The following is a 16,942-nucleotide window of genomic DNA, read 5'->3' as shown; positions in this document are numbered from 1 at the left end:
TATGAGTGTGTCTGGTTTGCTGGTGGCGTGTGGGTATGTTGACAGTTGCCAACCCGGCTTTGTGATCACACACAGTGTGTGTTTGTTAAAAGTAAAAGCTACATACTGAGAATAGGCTTGGTAAAAGTCAAATCTTGTGTGGCATAATGTGTCATTTATCGATGATTAGCATCATTGTCACAGTTAGTCATAGTTAACTCATTTTCTAAATTCAGCCCAAACTTTTTGAATTGTGATAAGGAATCAGATGTGTGCAAACGCATGGTGACACTGGTGGTGGGATGGTGAATGTATTTGTGTACAAGCAGAGTGGTGTAAAAGATGAGAGAATATCCTACCGAGGTCATTGTCCAGCTCCTCCGTGTGTACCCCTTCTACTCAGCAGGATGGACAGCACAGCCGCACAGGATCGTTGTTAAATGGAAAGAGAAGGGGGAAAGAGGGGGGTGGGGGTTGGGGGCGGTGGGAAGAGGAGATGCACATCTGTGAGTTAGTCAACTAGGCTTGAGAGTTATTCAAAGCCAGAGCCTTGGGCTCATGTGACAAAAATCTCAATCTTATTTCATATAACTAACAAAAAACGCTACTCGATCCCTTTTTTGATTTGGCAACAACTAAAACTGTTCTAGCGGCACACAACAGGATTTTTATTTTCTCATTTTTCCTCTATTTATTAACAACCCACACACAGTCCTGGTACAGGAAAAGTTACTGAACACATGCCAACATGTCAGCAATAATGTTGATACCATTAATAACTATTACAAATCCTAAATGTTTTTAGAACTAACCTTTTCAAACCAGGTAGTAGTGAAAATGCATCGAAAAAGTGTTGATACTTTTGACAACCTGCACCTATGTGGAAGTCATATATACATCGGAAAAACAAACGGCGTCACGTCTGGATTAATGATGTCACCTGGCAAATGTGTATGAAATGCGTTTGATGGGAACACTCACAGTAGTTATCACATTTCATAATGTAATGCATCTTCCAAAAGGAAATAAATGGAATGTATTTATTTGTCTGTGTTTGCTTGCACCAATTTGGTGACCATCTATGAGCAGGCACGACAGCTCAGTCTAGGTCAGGAAGGGCCTTACTTATTTGAAGTACATGAATGATGCCGTTAATTTAATGAAGCTGTGGGGCATCTTTCTCTGACACACAGCTAAAAGAAGGAGCTGAGCAGAGCAGAGCCACCAAGTGACTGCTCGCCATTGACAACACTGACACCTAAAGGCTGGTCTTGTATAAACATCTCTGATTTTCACAACAACATAGCATTGTGAAATGAGAAGAGAAAGAAGGTGTTGTCTCACCCATGTTTTTAGTTAGACACTAGAATCTAAATACGAGGCTATATGAATGGACACATTTCTGAAAAGGATCTAACACTATTTATTTTTAATTTACTCATAAACAAGTGATACAGTCATTTACTAAAAAGGACGAGAGAGAGTATGGGAGAAAGCTTTATCTTTAAGTTGACAAACAAAATTAAAATAGAAGAAAAGAGTAAAAGTCAAGGAATGCCCAAAGTCCTGTTCAATACTGTGCCATAGAATGGGTTTGTGTTCAAAAGGAGTGTAAACGTACCATCGTCTTCACATTCTTCCAGGGGTTTCTGTGGCTTGTCCATGCACCGAGGGTCTATCCAGGAGGTGGTCTTTGTATTGTGGCTGAACAGAAAATGCACACAAAAAATTAGCTTGAAGTGAGTGAAATAATATACAAATCTGGTATGTAGTGGTGTATAATGAACTGACAGGTTGTTGTGATCTGTTAATAATATTATTGAAGTCGATAAGAATGAAAATAAGTGCATTCGTTACAATTTTGTCCACAAAATAACAGCTCACATAACACATAAAGAACTCTAATATGATTTTTTCTAGGGACATTTACTTTAATAACAGAGTGCAACTTTTGGATGGACAAAAGCTGCTGTCTGTAAAGCACAGAATTTTTTTACAGTTTTTTTTGTAGATCAGTATCCCTTGACTATCCTTATAAGGATCTTCATTTATGGACCACAGAATCTCACAGGTCACAGTACGTATTACAGACGTACCTCATGATATCTAAGTCTAGTGAGTAACTAGACTCAGATTTTTAGACTAGATTTTTTTTATTCCACACTTTCTAAAGCTTTTAATTAATGTCCACAACAACGTACTGTATGTCATATGAAGTAGAAACATGGATCTGCAACTACAAGTGAATAGGTAAACATTTGAAAACCTAAGAAGATTTGCCTTGTTGCTATACTTGATGTGTATTACCCACATACTCTATGTACACAAGCATGACATTTATTTTTAAATATCAGCTCTTGGGAACTTCCAGGACATTTAAGTGAAGCTTACATAATGGGTCCAGCAACATTCACCAAGAAGTGAACACTGACGAGTGTAAATGCCTTGAGTTACTTACTCTATAAAGTAGACCTCTCCGTTCTCGGTGTAGGCCATCTCCCAGTTGTCAGGCAGAGGTCCCAGCGGGTCCTCGGGGGGAGGATGGCTCAGGTGAGAGTGTGACTGCTGAGTGCTCTCCGTGGTGGCCGATGGTGAGGGGGTTCTCCCAACGTAGGGCGGGTCACTCTTGTGGGGGGCGAAGGGTTGAATTTCGTCGAATTCACTAGAATCTCCTAGAAGATTCAAGACAAACGTGACTTGGTGTTAAGGACATTATTGGTTAAAAACATGCTGAAAACATTTTCAGCAACAAAAAAATAGCAGTGAAAACAATTAGGGTGCCACTAGAGGAGCCACTAGAAAAGGTTTTGGCTGGAACAATTGCTTTTACCTCATACCTCCCTGAGTTATTGATGAGGTTATTTCTAAGGAGCATGATGCCACTGGTAGTTATAGAAAAATGTTTTTCAGAATAGGGGAAAAATGGAAAGGGAAGGGTGTTAAAAATTGCATTTCTAAGAGTCTAGATCAATGAAAAATGTCTTTTACCTGTGCAGACCAAATTCTTCCAACATGAGAGTAGGTCAAGCGTTTTTAGGAAGCTTCATCTTTGTTTCTAGAAAGCTAACTACACAGCTGAGTCACACCTCTTACAGTTATAAAGACATTTACTGAGTGGGCACTTCACACCTAAATCGTGACCTATGAAGTGTCATCACCTAGTTTCCTGTTATCTCATTTTCACACTCACACTTAACTGGCACCCTAAGAGTTCGCACAGTCACAGACGGCAAATAAACAACTTTTGGCCCCACTTTCTAAAACACATGACAGAAACGGCTTAAGGGCTGAGTCAACCTCCTTACAGTGCCTACTGACCTACTAACACACAAGATGAGATATTAAAAAAGGAGAAAGTAATACTATTCAAAATGATTACTTTCAGAGCACCAAAAAAACAGCACCTATGTCAGCATCACACATCCAAATTTTCAAATTAATCTCCCTCTAAGACACAAACACAAATGACCCACCAAGTACTAACGATATTATTAAGAATCATTTCAAAAATGGAACCTGCTCAGTCATCAACCCTCTGTTGTTTGCAGCCAGATGGCACTATTTCGCATTTTTAGGCGCATAGATACAGGCAGTTGTAGTCAAACCCAGAGACCACTTACTTACCAATCAAAGACGCTCTTGTATTCTGCAGCCCCTCACCAAACCAACGTGCTCTCTCTTCTGCCCTTTCTTTACCTCCTTTGTGCTCTTTCTCCTACTTCTTCATTTTCTGAGCTTATCCTCCTTCGCAAAATACAATCCTCCCTAGCTTCTCTGCCTCTCTCTGTCCAATCCTTTTCAGTCTTGCTCCCTTTGGCCTTTCACAGCCACTCCCTCTTTCTATTTAATGCCCTGCTACCTTGTCTCCCCTTGCATCCCCACCCACTTTATCCATCACAATTCAGTTTCTGTTGATCTCCCCTTCCAAACCGCAGAAAGGATCACATTCTAGTGCTGTAATCTTCAATAAAACAGTTCTCAGGCTGCTGTTAAAGACGGCTCTGCAAGCAACTGCCTGTGTTCTCACTTTTCAGGTTGTTTTACAAACGCCCACACCAGCAAATAATAATAATAATAATAATAATAATAACTTTATTTCTATAGCTAAAGGAGAATCTGAATCATGGTGTAAATTCTGCAAAACAAGGAGTTAATATACTAAAACAGCTAGTAAAAGAAAATGACAATAAACAAACAATAGTGGCATGAAGCCAGTCACACGACAGCTGCTGATCAAAATTGTGAGGAAGTAGAAAAACCAAGACAGGTGACGAGAGCTAGCCCGTTCACACTGTATTGACCAACGCCAAATGTGGTTATTCATATTGGCCGTTGCCACTGCAAAGATGCCAAATTTAATTTAGAGTATAGTTTCAGCCTTGAGGCCGGTTCCGGCCTGGTATTTTGTATCCAACTAAATTAAAATTGTGCCTAAATTCATTGTAGATGGACTGATGTTTACACCTGGCTTCAGTATTTGTTTAAGATGTGCCTTGAGTGACCGCTTGTTATTGGATTTCACCTCCGTACTCAAAGTGTAAAACTGCTTCGCAGAAACAGATGCACATCTGTGCTGAACCAAACAGCTAGAGGAAATATTGCGCAGTCTGATTGATACATTTTAAGTGTATCTGTGTCTTAGGTTGCGTTCATTATTGATTCACCTATCAAATATAGTCAGATTAATCAGTTGTTTGGTAGATGTCAAAAAGTGGACAGGACAAATGTCATTTATATGTCAAAACAGTAATGACATCACCAGGGTTATTTCCTCAGACTTCCAGCAAATTGTTACATTTGAGAAGTTAAAGTAAAGATTCTGCTTTCTACTTTTAGGACTTGAAATTATGTCAAATGTAAAACTTTGTTCTACAACTGACATCCTTACTTTTAAGGCTTTAGTCTGGCAATCTCACTAATCTCACTGTCTAAATTGTGCTCTAGTACTGGTCCCTGTGATTCAAGTATACGCTAACATCTGTAAAGGTATGCATCTATTCCAGTGTCCTCTCATCCATCCACATTCCTGCCTGTCCCCTGCACGTACCTGTAAAGCTACTGTTCATGTCAGGAAGGTCCTCGTCGTCCACCTGCTGCTGCTCTCCAGGCCCTATTCCAGCATTTTGCATGTCATTGTAGGACTTGGCGCGTCTGGGAGTAGAGTTCTGCGAGCCCGGCAGGCAACCGCTGAGCCCGTCTGACAGTGGGGCATCACCGCCGCTACTGCTAATCACTTTCCCACCGGGGGGCTGCACCGGTGGCTTGGGTGTCCCATAATAGTTACCTGGGCAATGAAAGAAGGAGGCAGGGATGGGGGGGATTAAAAAAAGACGCATTTAAAAGGGCACTTTAGTGGGAGGGTTACAGAGAAGAGTTCAAATGGTTGTGTGTGTGTGTGTGTGTGTGTGTGTGTGTGTGTGTGTGTGTGTGCGTGTGTGTGTGTGTGTGTGTGTGTGTGTGTGTGTGTGTGTGTGATGGGTGATGAAGGGGCTTTAGTCATGGCCTGGTAGCCTGCTCCTACCAGACTCTTGTCCATTTCATTTGTACAGAGAGTCTGGCCACTCTCCATTAACAAGTGTTAACTTCCTTGAAGGCGGGTACTCCGTTGAAGTTTAAAGATATTGCATCTGCCCAGAGCCACTCTGGATCTGCCATTACCAATCACTCCTGTTTGATCGTGACGTCGGCTTAGCATCACCAGTGTTTGCCTCAACTAACTCTTTCACCAATAACGGAGTGAGCTGGAAAATCTAACTTTTCCCGAACCCCGTGGGGAGGAGGGCCACAACAACATGGCCACCAACAAAACTCTGCAAAGATTGTTCTTGCTCTGGCTTTGACCTCTGGATATTCGATTATTCTCCGCCCGACATGACGGCTAGTGCACTACCTTGTCATTGTTCTAAGCCACTCCCTCTGTTTGCTGATTGGACCGCCAAAGATTTGGCCGGCAAAAACCCAAGAATATACGGCAAACCCAGATGTAGTACAGAAGGAAAATTTAATTAAGCAGAAGTAGCGCAGCCAGGCATCCTTTGTATGCAAATAGAGAGGCTGGGTTTGTCTATGGCGGGACAATTTGAATCTTTTTGCAAAGCTAAATTTCTAAAGTTCAGACCGCTTCCTTTTAACTTAACCACAAACTAATGCATGTTTAACTTAATTTATGTTACATCATTTTGGAACATTAGAACACACATACGTTGGTATTTTGTGAGTCCTTGAGTACCAAGAAGATACCAAGTAATGTTTTTGGATTGATCTACAAGTTTTCTTCCAAGTAGTTTAGAAAACTGTCTGAAGACATTTAGTAAAGGAGGTGGCAGACAAATGTTCCTCTAGAGCCAGTACCACACTAAACGGATAGTTTCTAAAGGAGAGAAAACAAGCAGAACTAATTTATTTGACTAACTGTATTTTCCTCTAAAGTTAGACCATGCACACATAAGGAGACTGTACCATATAAATAGCAGAATACAAAGCCACATTTCAAACAGACATCTTAATGTGACAGAACAGCATCAAAAATATAAAGGCTGTGGGAAAAATAATGTTCACGTTCAGCTGGCAAAATTACAGTCAAAGTGGAAAACTATAACTTAACTGCCATCATGTCTGCCGTGAAAATGGCTTATTGGCAGCTATCTAAACATTTAGAATGGACCTAAAGAGCCGAACAGAAATGGTTTCATTGTATTCCCAGAACAAAACACAACAGTTTTAGGCTTAATTGGGGTTAATAAAACCTACAAACCTAGTGGAAACCACCGGTGCTGAAAACTGCAGTTGTTTACGAATACAGTCTATGAGTCAAACATTGTGATGGAAGTTTTCAGGTGTGGGGATATTTGTGTTGGTCTGTCGCATAAACAGAGTTTATTCCACACACAGACTTATTAAACTGGAAGCTGGTTTGGGTATTTTAGTCATTTTTCAGACAAATTCTCATATAGTCCAAAACAATATGTTGTTTGCCCAACATTGTGTCATCTCAGGAACTGAATTCAATGGAGAACTACATTAACTGAGACATTACCAATGTGTTTTGCTGACATTACACAACCATGCAGTTACACGACAATGCAAACTATAGATGCTGCAGAAAATGTTTGAATTGTGAGTTATCTTAGTTTTAAGGCATATAGAAGCCTTTAAAGTGAAAGGAAGATATTTAAAAACTTTTGATTTCCTCCATACGTAATCCATGGAAGTGAGTAAGCTAGTTGCCTTGTTTGCTCCTCCTTGATTGCCGTCAGAGGGAAATCCTTTGTTATGGAACAGTGAACAAGCTAAGTGGACACAGCAGACAGTTAATTAAACATTTTCTGACTGAATGGAGGTGATGCATGGTAGTGCTGTTGTTTACAGCCCATCCAGTGTGTCTGTAGTGACTGGTTTGGCTTATCAGCAAAGTGTTACGAGACACAAACTATTTGCCGTGTTTCATGATGTGTAAAGAATTCTTTGCTTTTATTGTCTAGAGCTGTTTTTTGAAAACTTTCTAAATTCCTGATTAAATTGTTTTTTTGTTTTTTTTAGCTTTCTTCATTTTGGATGGCCACTATGTTGGGATTATGTTGCATTTTTTTCTCCAACAAGTAGAAAATGGGAAATGTACCTCTATTTGAAAAACTGTAGCATCTAAATGAATGCATTTACAGCGGTGAGTTTGATACAGAATCATCCTTTTGCTTTAAAATGAATGTCTAATCTTAACAGACTGAATACCGTTTATACACTGCATTTGAAGTAAACGTCTTTTGTCCTAAATAGTTACATGCTAGTAGGGAGGATAATCGTAGTGCTGGGAAAGGATTATTAAAACCTTTCAAGACTAGGGGGCCATCCTCACGGAAACGCTTTTTGATGCAAACAATGTCAATGTCAATTTATTTATATAGCACGTTTAAAACAACTGTGTTGAACAAAATGCTTTACAAGGTGTAACTGAATACAGAATACAACAAAAAAGAAAATAATAAACCAACAATGGTAATAATATTTTTCCTTAGGTGGGAGGAAAGGCCAGAGAAAATAACTGTGTTTTTAATAGTGATTTGAATTGTTCGACATTAGAATCGGTTTTTATATGAAATGGCAAACTCTTCCACAAGTTAGCAGCAAAAGCGCATCCACCTCTGGTCATAAGCCTGGTTACTAGCACATCAGGAGGAGCAGATTGGCCAATCTCAACACTCTTGTTGGAGATTGAGCACGATTGAGCTCGGTCACGTAAGGCGGTGCCAAACCTTGGATAGCTTTAAAAGTTAACGTAAGATTTTAAACTTGACCTTGTAGCAAACAGGAAGCTAGTGGAGGGAGCACAAGTAGCTGCAGGTGTTAAATAGATGACTGGTCTAAACCTATATACAAGCCAAAACACTGCTGGCAACTGCCCAGTTCCTCTATATATCAATCGTCCACCACATCAATTTTTCATGAATATACCTTTGTGATGTTGCTTATATGTAAGACAAAGCATATCAAGGTTTTGACAGCTACCTTTTCAACTTTCAAACTCACTTTTCTTGTCTACTTCTACTTTAGCCAGTGTCTTCCGATATGTCCGAGAGCTACTTTCAACGCCCCCCAGAGATAGAAGGTAAACATGTTATGGAGGGTTTTCTCACCTATATTTATGGAGACAGAGTGACTGCAATGGTGGTGCATAACAAAAAGTGAGAGAATTACAATTTTTCCATTTGAGAAGAATCTTCTGAAGTTGTGCTTTCTGCAGCATTGCACTAATATGTGCTGAGGAGACTAACTGTTCAGACATTAGTAGATCTGCCGTTCCGCAATGGATTTTCTTTCAGTGTAATTCATGAATTTCGATGCACACAGAACCTAGACTGAGGAATGTTTTTTTTGACCCAAGGGGACAGACATGAATACTTGACTGTGGCAGAGGGGGCGAGTGTGTTTTGAGCACCGGCTTGAGGCAGAGAGGAAACGTGGTTCCCTCCTGCTGTGCCGAGAGGTGCACCTGTCCAAAAGCAGGCTGATTGGCCTGGATAGGGACACACCATGCCTGCTTGCAGATATTGTACCATAGATGGGTAAGTTTAAGCACTGGCTGAAGGTAAAGAGGGACTTAATTACTTTCCGCCATGTAAGCTGGCACGCTGTCCAAAGTCAGCTTCAATACCAATTTGACAAATATGTAGTGAACAATAAATTATTTGGACATACAAAGAGAACAAGAGTGAAAGTCGCCTGAGAACTCCTGCGTACAGCCACTAAAGGTGTTCAGTACATTTGTGTTACTGAGAGATGAAGTGAGTTTGAATGGAAGTGTGTATTGTCCCACCGTATTTCTATCCCAGCAAGCTTAGTTTAAAACGCCAAAAATGGTTGCTGTTGATGTTTTAGGTATCTGAAAGCTATAAGACTAGCAAACCTCTATACGCTTTTATTTGTAGTTGCATACAATAAACCCAACCAAATGTGTGAGTTTCTAATTTACCGTCATACGTTCCTATCTCCAACAGGGTCCCACTCTTCTCCAACTTCAGGAAGTCCTCCACTGAGAGGAAGTTGTAGTCCACGCCAGAAACTTCACCTTCACGTGGGGTACGGGTTGTACCTGGACAATGAATCAGAGAGTGTGGGAGTTAGCAAATTAGACAACAACAAGAAATGCAGCTGGGAATTTCAGTGACAGCTGGTGTGTAATAATTGACTGGCAGCATTGCTTTCGTCTTAGCGTTCACTTAATTTCTTGTACCAACTCAGATAGGTTTTTTTTTTTTAAAGACTCACCATCTAAAAAACTGGTTCGGCTGACTTTTACTAATTTTTTTAATTCTGAGGGTTTAAGGTAAATGAGATAGGGGTAATACAGTGTCTGGGAGACAGTATTTACAATGCTGTATAACATGAGCTATTTTACTACTGGTTAAAAAAAGTCACAAATAACATGATAGCAGTCTCCAAAATGCATTTGCTCCATTGTTTGCTGTGATCATTCTTCACACTAGGGAAGAGTGTGAGGTATCGTACTAGCACCCTAGTGGGATCCTGCCATATGTAGGGTGAAAATGGGAGTATGTGTGTGGTTTGGCATGTAGCCTGTTAGATTGTAACACATCTTTAATGACCGACAGTTGGCCAGTGTGGCATCAATAGTAAACAGCTTTGCAGCTGAGACGATACAGACAATTACGACAACACTGATAACTTAACTAACAAGTCAAGCTGTCCTTTTTGTTTCTAAACATTCTGCTATCTTTACTCTCATCAATCATCCAATGTTTGCCTCTCTAGTGCACTTTTCAATGCTATCTGACCAAGAATCTAGACGGTGCTCATGGCAAATAATCTTTCTCATCTTGTTTTGACAGACATCTGTTTGCAGACAACACAGGGCTTCCCCTTCATGCTACCTTCCACTGCTTCCTCTCTCTTCCATCTCTTGATCTATCTGCTGTATCACCCAATCACTCTGAATCCAGTGGGCTGGTAAGCAATACGCTGATAAGAATAGATGTGTGGGGATTGGGGGAGAGGCTCCCATTGCAGCCAAGTTCAGTGACACTAGTGAGTAATCACAGATGTGCGGTCCATAACTCAAACAAGCATGCATCACACTCACACAAGAACTCAGTAGAAAGGCATACATGTTACAGACACTGACTGTCTCACAAAATGTTATTGACATTATTTAGTTCAATCAGACAGCCTTTACAATCACAGTCTACTTTTTATATTTACTCTGTTATAAGCTACTGTATGGCTACACATTAGAGAGGGAAACTCCTGTTTCTACTGTTAATCACAAGCATTTATACATTAGTGACCACAAGATTCCAAACTCCACTACTGTGACTAGACACTCTTGCAAGATGAGGAAATTGATCCAATGTCAAACGAATCCCGTCAGAAGTCTATGAAACAAGTCAGTCCCCTCGTTCCCAGGAAAGAGTCTTTCACAGAACGTCAACCTTGGAGAGTCCTCAGCCGAGCCCGAGAGTTCAGCCGACCGTCAGTTCACTTCCCACACAAAAGCGGCCATTGATTGGACTCCATTTAGACACTGCTGCTCTTAGAAAACCAAATAGGAAGTGGGATTGTGACCAGTGTTTCAAAAGGAATAGAAAAGCAGAGCTTTGGCTCAGACCCAGGGGTGAGACACTGTCATCGCTATATGCGTAATTACTTCAACAGCGCCTCCCCCAACAAAATCTCCATTGACCAAGCTGTGAAATAGAGTGAGAAGGAAAGACAGGTTGGGACTGAGAGTCGTACATATGTAATGTAGCGCAGGAAGCTCAGAGCCACTGCTGCTGCATCAAAACACATGAACACATGCCCAAAATTAAAACCAGCAAATGTTCCCTAACCTGTAACTGAATAATATGCAACAATAAATGCTCCAGGACTGTATGTTCTTGAAAGCAAACAACAAAGAAAGAAAAAGGAATGCAATTTCTGTGTATTCATGCATCATGCCACCGGGCCTCTGCTGTTGCTAGGGACAACCCAGGAAGGATAGGATAGAGAGAGAGAGAGAGAGAGAGAGATGTGGAGAAGTTTGTCCTCCAGTGATGACGCAATCTTCTACACGGTCTCCTCTGGTTTCACAACGCCCTTTTTAATTCCGCGACAGAAATATGAAGTACCACCAAGGTATGACTCAAAGGCCTGTCCCATATGAGAAAACATAAATGATGCATGCACAAGAAAAATGAGAGTGGGAGAAGGCTGGAAAGAACAGAGAGTTATTGACAGAGAATAAAACTGACGAGAAAGTAAAAGTGTGAGAATAACACATGGAATGTCACGATCTTGACAATGAGCTCAGTCTAAAAAAGATGGTAATCTATTAAAATGTTTACATAGGTTGCTTAACATGGGCTGGGCAACAATAGGCAGACAGCCTATTTATTAAGCAGTAACGGAATTGATTGCTTTTAGTTTACATATAGTATTAAACCTCAAACCTCATCTTTCTGTCGTGTTGCAACAGTAGTATATGCTTTTGGCCAACTTAATAGGGATTTTGGTTCTCAGTAAGGCTGTCCTGGTTAAAAAATAAATAAATGAACAAAGTGTGTCACAGAATACAAAAACAAGAAATTAACTGTATCAATTGTTTTAGTGCTGTGCCTGTAAAATGCAATTCTTTATTTAAGAATCTACACAGCATTTCAAATAAATCCCATCATGAACCCAAGACTGGACTAAAAACTCAGAGGTAAAATGGTTGCCCCACAGCCACAAGGTTGGCGGATCAATCCCAGGTCATCCGACCACATGTCAAAGTGTCCCTGAGCAAGACACTAAACACCAGGTTGCTCCCCGGATGCTGTATGTACAGCTTCCCACTGCTCCTAATAGGATGGGTTAAACGCAGTCATAGCATTTCTTTCTTTTTTTGGTTTGATCCCCTTTATATTAGATCTGTCCACCCCCTTTACAAAGTACGGGAAATTATTCAAAGATTATGTTTGCTGTCAGTGTAGTACCGAATGTTAACTTGCGAGGCAATTAGTCTAGCATTACTTGATTATCTATTCTATAGAGAGGCAACAGGCCGTTGGGGGGGCCAGAGTGCAATAACTCTACCGCTGAAAAAAGAACGCATTTTGTGAAACTGCCATGTATGTAGAATACTAATTTGGCATTTGTGAACACATAAGATTTAAAACTGCAGTGAAACAGCAGCCTAAAACTTAAGAGCACTGGTGGATACAGAGCATAATGCAGCTTTGTTGAACTTTCAAAACACCAGAAACTGATCTGCTTAGGTAAAGGGTGAGAGCCTTGAACACTAGTGCTATTTGTAAAACCTATATTCGCACTGGACGATGGTTGACTACATCTCTCTGAAACTGGTTACTGCTGAAAATGGCATGACTGGCCAACTAAATGTCCACAGATGAACTCTATCTGCTTTCTGTGCAGTTTTGAATTTTAGTAGTTTACTATTCGAACATGTGGATCTCTACACAACAATGAGTAATAATTGGTTCTGTCCCCTCTCGATCCATCTATCCTCTAGTCTTTCCCCTTCACACTGATAAGGGCACAATGCTGAGCCACCTCGTCCCTGTGGCAATCCAGCAAAGGGATGAGTCAGATATCAACAGTCACAGAGGGGTGACTCGTGTGTATGGAAATGACAAACATGCTTTGGCTTGTAATGGTACAAAAAGGGTTAGGAAGGAAACACCTTTGTTATAATCAGCAGCTGTTTCACCCCGTGCCAACCAGCACATACACATGTACACAAGCACTGAATGACGGGGGACGATTGCGGGGGGAGGTGCATGGCCACCAAATGGCACGGTCTAGGGCTAAACGGGACCTGTGGGTGGATGGTAATCACTTAAAGGAGCTTTATGCACCCATCTCCCCTGCAACACACACACACACACACACACACACACACACACACACACACACACACACACACACACAACACCATAAAAGCCACAGTCGAAGAACTGTCTTGTCTATGCTGTGAACCACCTATGGTGAGCAGATTAGACCCCCATAACGAGGAGAGCAACTTAGAGGTTCAGGACCTCCGCACTGTAAGTTACTCAACCCAAGACAAGCATGCTGTAGTTAGGGCCAACCACATCACAGTCATACTACAAAAGGGAACCACGGGGTGGACCACGTTACCACTAGTACCAGCAATTATCTCTCGCTATCTTCTGTGACTGTTGCCATCCTGGTGTTGTTTATTTAATTTTATCATTAAACAGATATTACTGCCTTTTTGTGGCCACATTTGACAATTGGCCAGCGGGAAATAGCTTTAAATAAGTCTCCAGTGACACAGTAATAGTAAGAGAACTTTCAGACTGACCACAGCACAGTGTGACAAAACAACCCAAGCATCATTGTGGTTGTGCTGCAACAGGGTACTTAGAAAAGTTATCATGGCAACAATCGTTTCTCTTCAGTAGTCATCATGAACAGCCATATACAATTCAGTCTGTCCATCTCATTAGACCCCTCCAGCATGCTTCTTGCTCCAACTGGTCCACAAACATCCCTATATAACGCAAGGTCTCAACACTCCACAGTCAAGTCGGGGTCCCCAACAACATCTCCACTACCAACACAAAGTGGTGGTAGCTACTGGCCTACTGCATATAAGCGCTTCTGCTGATGAAAGGGGGAAACGCTGATCCTACATTTGATTTTCCAGTTTTTGACCATAGACAGTAAAATTAATGGACACAGCAAGAACTTCGACGGACACCATCAAAGTCTATTAGAAGCACTTTTACGGTGATGGCTGAGCGTTGCTGCGCAGCTGCAAACTGAGCTTGGCGACGTAGATGAGATGTGAGCAACCTGTCTGCAAGTTGGAAGTCTTCTGGTAACTGTGCCAAGAGAAATCTGTTTGTGGCTAAATGTTACTTTATATGAATTCACTTGCCACATATCAAAGTATTTTCAATCCATCAAAACGTTACAGTGAGATGCAAGGTAATGGAGCCTTTCATTCACTGTTATGTTCCTTTGAAAATAAACAATGGACAAATAGAGTCTTTAAACACTTCAGATGTAAAGTTATTCGCTGTCAAAGGGACGCCAAAATGAATGGCAGTCAATAAAATGCTAACAGCAGGTGATGGCTTGTTATCCTTAGAATCTCTCCATTGGAGGTACCTCCTTTTTTTTAACCTCTCTCTCATCTCTTTTCTAATTACTAACCTCTTTTAACACATGTTTAACATGTTGTGCCATTCTGTATAAAAGCAAAGGTAAAAACCCTGGAATGTGTGGACAGAGTAGTTCTGCCTTTAATACGCGCGCACACACACACACACTGAGGTGTTTAACCCTCATATTGCCCTTGGGTCAAATTGCCCCGTTTTACGTTTAAAAAGAAATGTTGTCATAAAAAAGGTCTGTCAAAATAAGCGCTGAAAATGTCAACATTCAAAATATCAAAAAACTATTGAAAAAACCCTACCAAAAACACTAAACAGCACACACAACATTGAAAAGTGACAAAATGTGGGGACAAGCGATAATGTTTTTTTTATGGTTGACGGGAAGACAACGGTTAAAGTCGCTGACACAACAACCCCATTACTGGCCATCGGGCAGTCTGGCGTCTCTTCAGTCAGAGGAGCCATCAGCTTTAATTTAAGCCGATTTGACTTGTTGAATCGGTCAGTGAGCAGTCTGACTAAATGACCAATCTGATTGGTGGAGGGATAGCCCTTGACTAGTGAATTAGTGCACTTAGGTTAAAACACTTACCGGAAATAACGAGCGGAATGAGCGTGACGAATGCCTCTCAAAATCTGACAAAAATGTTTCAAACTGACCTTTGACAATAAAAAAAAAAAAGAAGATTGAGCAACTGTATGGCTTATTTCTGTCTAAAAAATCTTTCCAGAAAAACATTTTGTTAAGTTTGTTTTTGTAAAATACAAGATTCCAATCCGAACGAGCCGCCATTATGGTCGGCTTTGAAATTCGGGAGAAGCCAGACGCAGAAAACGTGCGCTCAAGACAAAAGTCTTTGTACCTCTTACACTGAAAAAACCAGACACATACACATCCTGAAATAGGCCTCATGATTTAAATACTGCAAAACAAAATGGATTGCTTTACTGCACTTAATATATAGAAGAGCTTCACTTCTCCCCTTTTCAAGCACAACTAACGCTCACTGGCAGACAAATTCAAGCGCCTCATCTATATTTAATTGATGTCAGACTATTTTAAGGGGGCATCTGCCCTTCTAGTGAAATGATAGACTCAGATTAAGATTGTTGACATTTGGGAAGGCAGAGTTTGACACTAAGATTAGACTTGAGAGTACATTATATAAAAGACCAAAATGACTACATTATTCAGTTATACATTACTGAAACATCTTCCACAACACGATGAAAGACAGAGGTACATTATGATCAGGAGGACAGGACGGAAATGTGAAGAGAATAATGCGCTCAATATGGCAACAACTGAGTTTAAAGGACATAGGAAAACACGTGATATTAAAATTAGCTGTCTTTCTTTAAAGCAATGGCATCAACACATATTGAAAAAGTAATAAGGAGGCTGTACAGGCATGCACACAGCCACAACCCGGCTCCTAAAAATAACCGTGTGTGAAAAATCTGTTTATTTTTTTCTACGCTTGCGTTTCCCCAGAGCAAAAGAGCACCCCGGGCACGCATATTCCCCAGGCCTGGCCTTGCGACCTACATTTGATTCCCTCCACAAGGACAACATTGGGCTTGACTCCTTTGATGACTCTGGGTTTATAGCTGGGAGTCATGGTGTTGTCTTGTTTGACATCTTCAGTGGATCCAATTTGGTGGCGTAAATTGGCTTTTTTTGTAAGTGTGTCTTCTTCTTTCCTAAATATCACCACTTTTTTGAGTTTGAAAGATGTACGTGAACCAAACTGTAGATCGTCTTTCATATTAGTACCAGGTTTCCTTCTGTTTTTGCGGACTCCAAAACAGCCAAACAGCTTTAGAGAAAAAAGAATGAACATGACTACATGCTGGTTCTACCAAATGAATACAGATCCAGGTGAATGTATCCAAATATCCTTGAATGTCACTCTTCAGACAGTGGAACCTGTCACAGCACTGTGGTAAAAACATGCTAACTCTTTGTTTGCTGAACAATCTAGTAGGAGGACCGTGCTCTGAGCGCAGGGCTCCAAAGACCTTGAGGGAAGTACCACTGAAAGATTACTCCAGCAAAAACCAAGTTTTAAATATCCAAACACGAATATCTAAACACTGTTGTCTGAGAACATGGATGGTAAGATGAAGAACAACCATACCAAGGATCCAAAGTAAAGGAAACTATAAATAAAGTGGTTAAGCAATCGGTTTTAATGAACTTGGATTTATTATCTTACACCAGTGACAGTGGCCACCTCACATTACAGTTTAGATTCTCTTTCCGAGCCCGAACTTGATCCAACCGGACCTGCTGGCCACGCCGATATTTCCCGCATCCTCGT

The 16,942-nt window shown here is 40.9% G+C and overlaps 1 protein-coding gene and 2 long non-coding RNA genes across 10 annotated transcripts in view; 1 reads left to right on the top strand and 2 right to left on the bottom strand.

Annotated features, from left to right (window-relative positions):
- magi1b (membrane associated guanylate kinase, WW and PDZ domain containing 1b) overlaps positions 1-16,942 on the bottom strand; it is a 134,878-nt gene that overhangs the window by 41,500 nt on the left and 76,436 nt on the right. For all 8 annotated transcript variants that reach the window (XM_034868553.1, XM_034868556.1, XM_034868554.1 and 5 more), the window contains 5 exons: positions 9,446-9,565; positions 5,027-5,263; positions 2,438-2,651; positions 1,601-1,683; positions 339-374 (listed from right to left, as the gene is read on the bottom strand). In XM_034868553.1, the coding sequence (XP_034724444.1) occupies positions 339-374; positions 1,601-1,683; positions 2,438-2,651; positions 5,027-5,263; positions 9,446-9,565 (690 nt within the window). The remainder of the gene's footprint in view (positions 1-338; positions 375-1,600; positions 1,684-2,437; positions 2,652-5,026; positions 5,264-9,445; positions 9,566-16,942) is intronic.
- LOC117942865 lies at positions 22-12,339 on the top strand. The gene is made up of 3 exons (XR_004656245.1): positions 22-33; positions 8,527-8,531; positions 12,174-12,339. It is a non-coding gene; the product is annotated as an uncharacterized LOC117942865 (long non-coding RNA).
- On the bottom strand, positions 11,317-15,324 carry LOC117942863. Its single transcript, XR_004656243.1, has 3 exons — positions 15,221-15,324; positions 11,543-11,547; positions 11,317-11,327 (listed from the first exon to the last, which is right to left on the bottom strand). It is a non-coding gene; the product is annotated as an uncharacterized LOC117942863 (long non-coding RNA).

Source organism: Etheostoma cragini, chromosome 4 (genome assembly GCF_013103735.1).
Source record: "Etheostoma cragini isolate CJK2018 chromosome 4, CSU_Ecrag_1.0, whole genome shotgun sequence".
Lineage (NCBI taxonomy): Eukaryota > Metazoa > Chordata > Actinopteri > Perciformes > Percidae > Etheostoma > Etheostoma cragini.
Note: the sequence above shows the minus strand (reverse complement) of the source record. Positions and strands in the feature narration are given on the sequence as shown.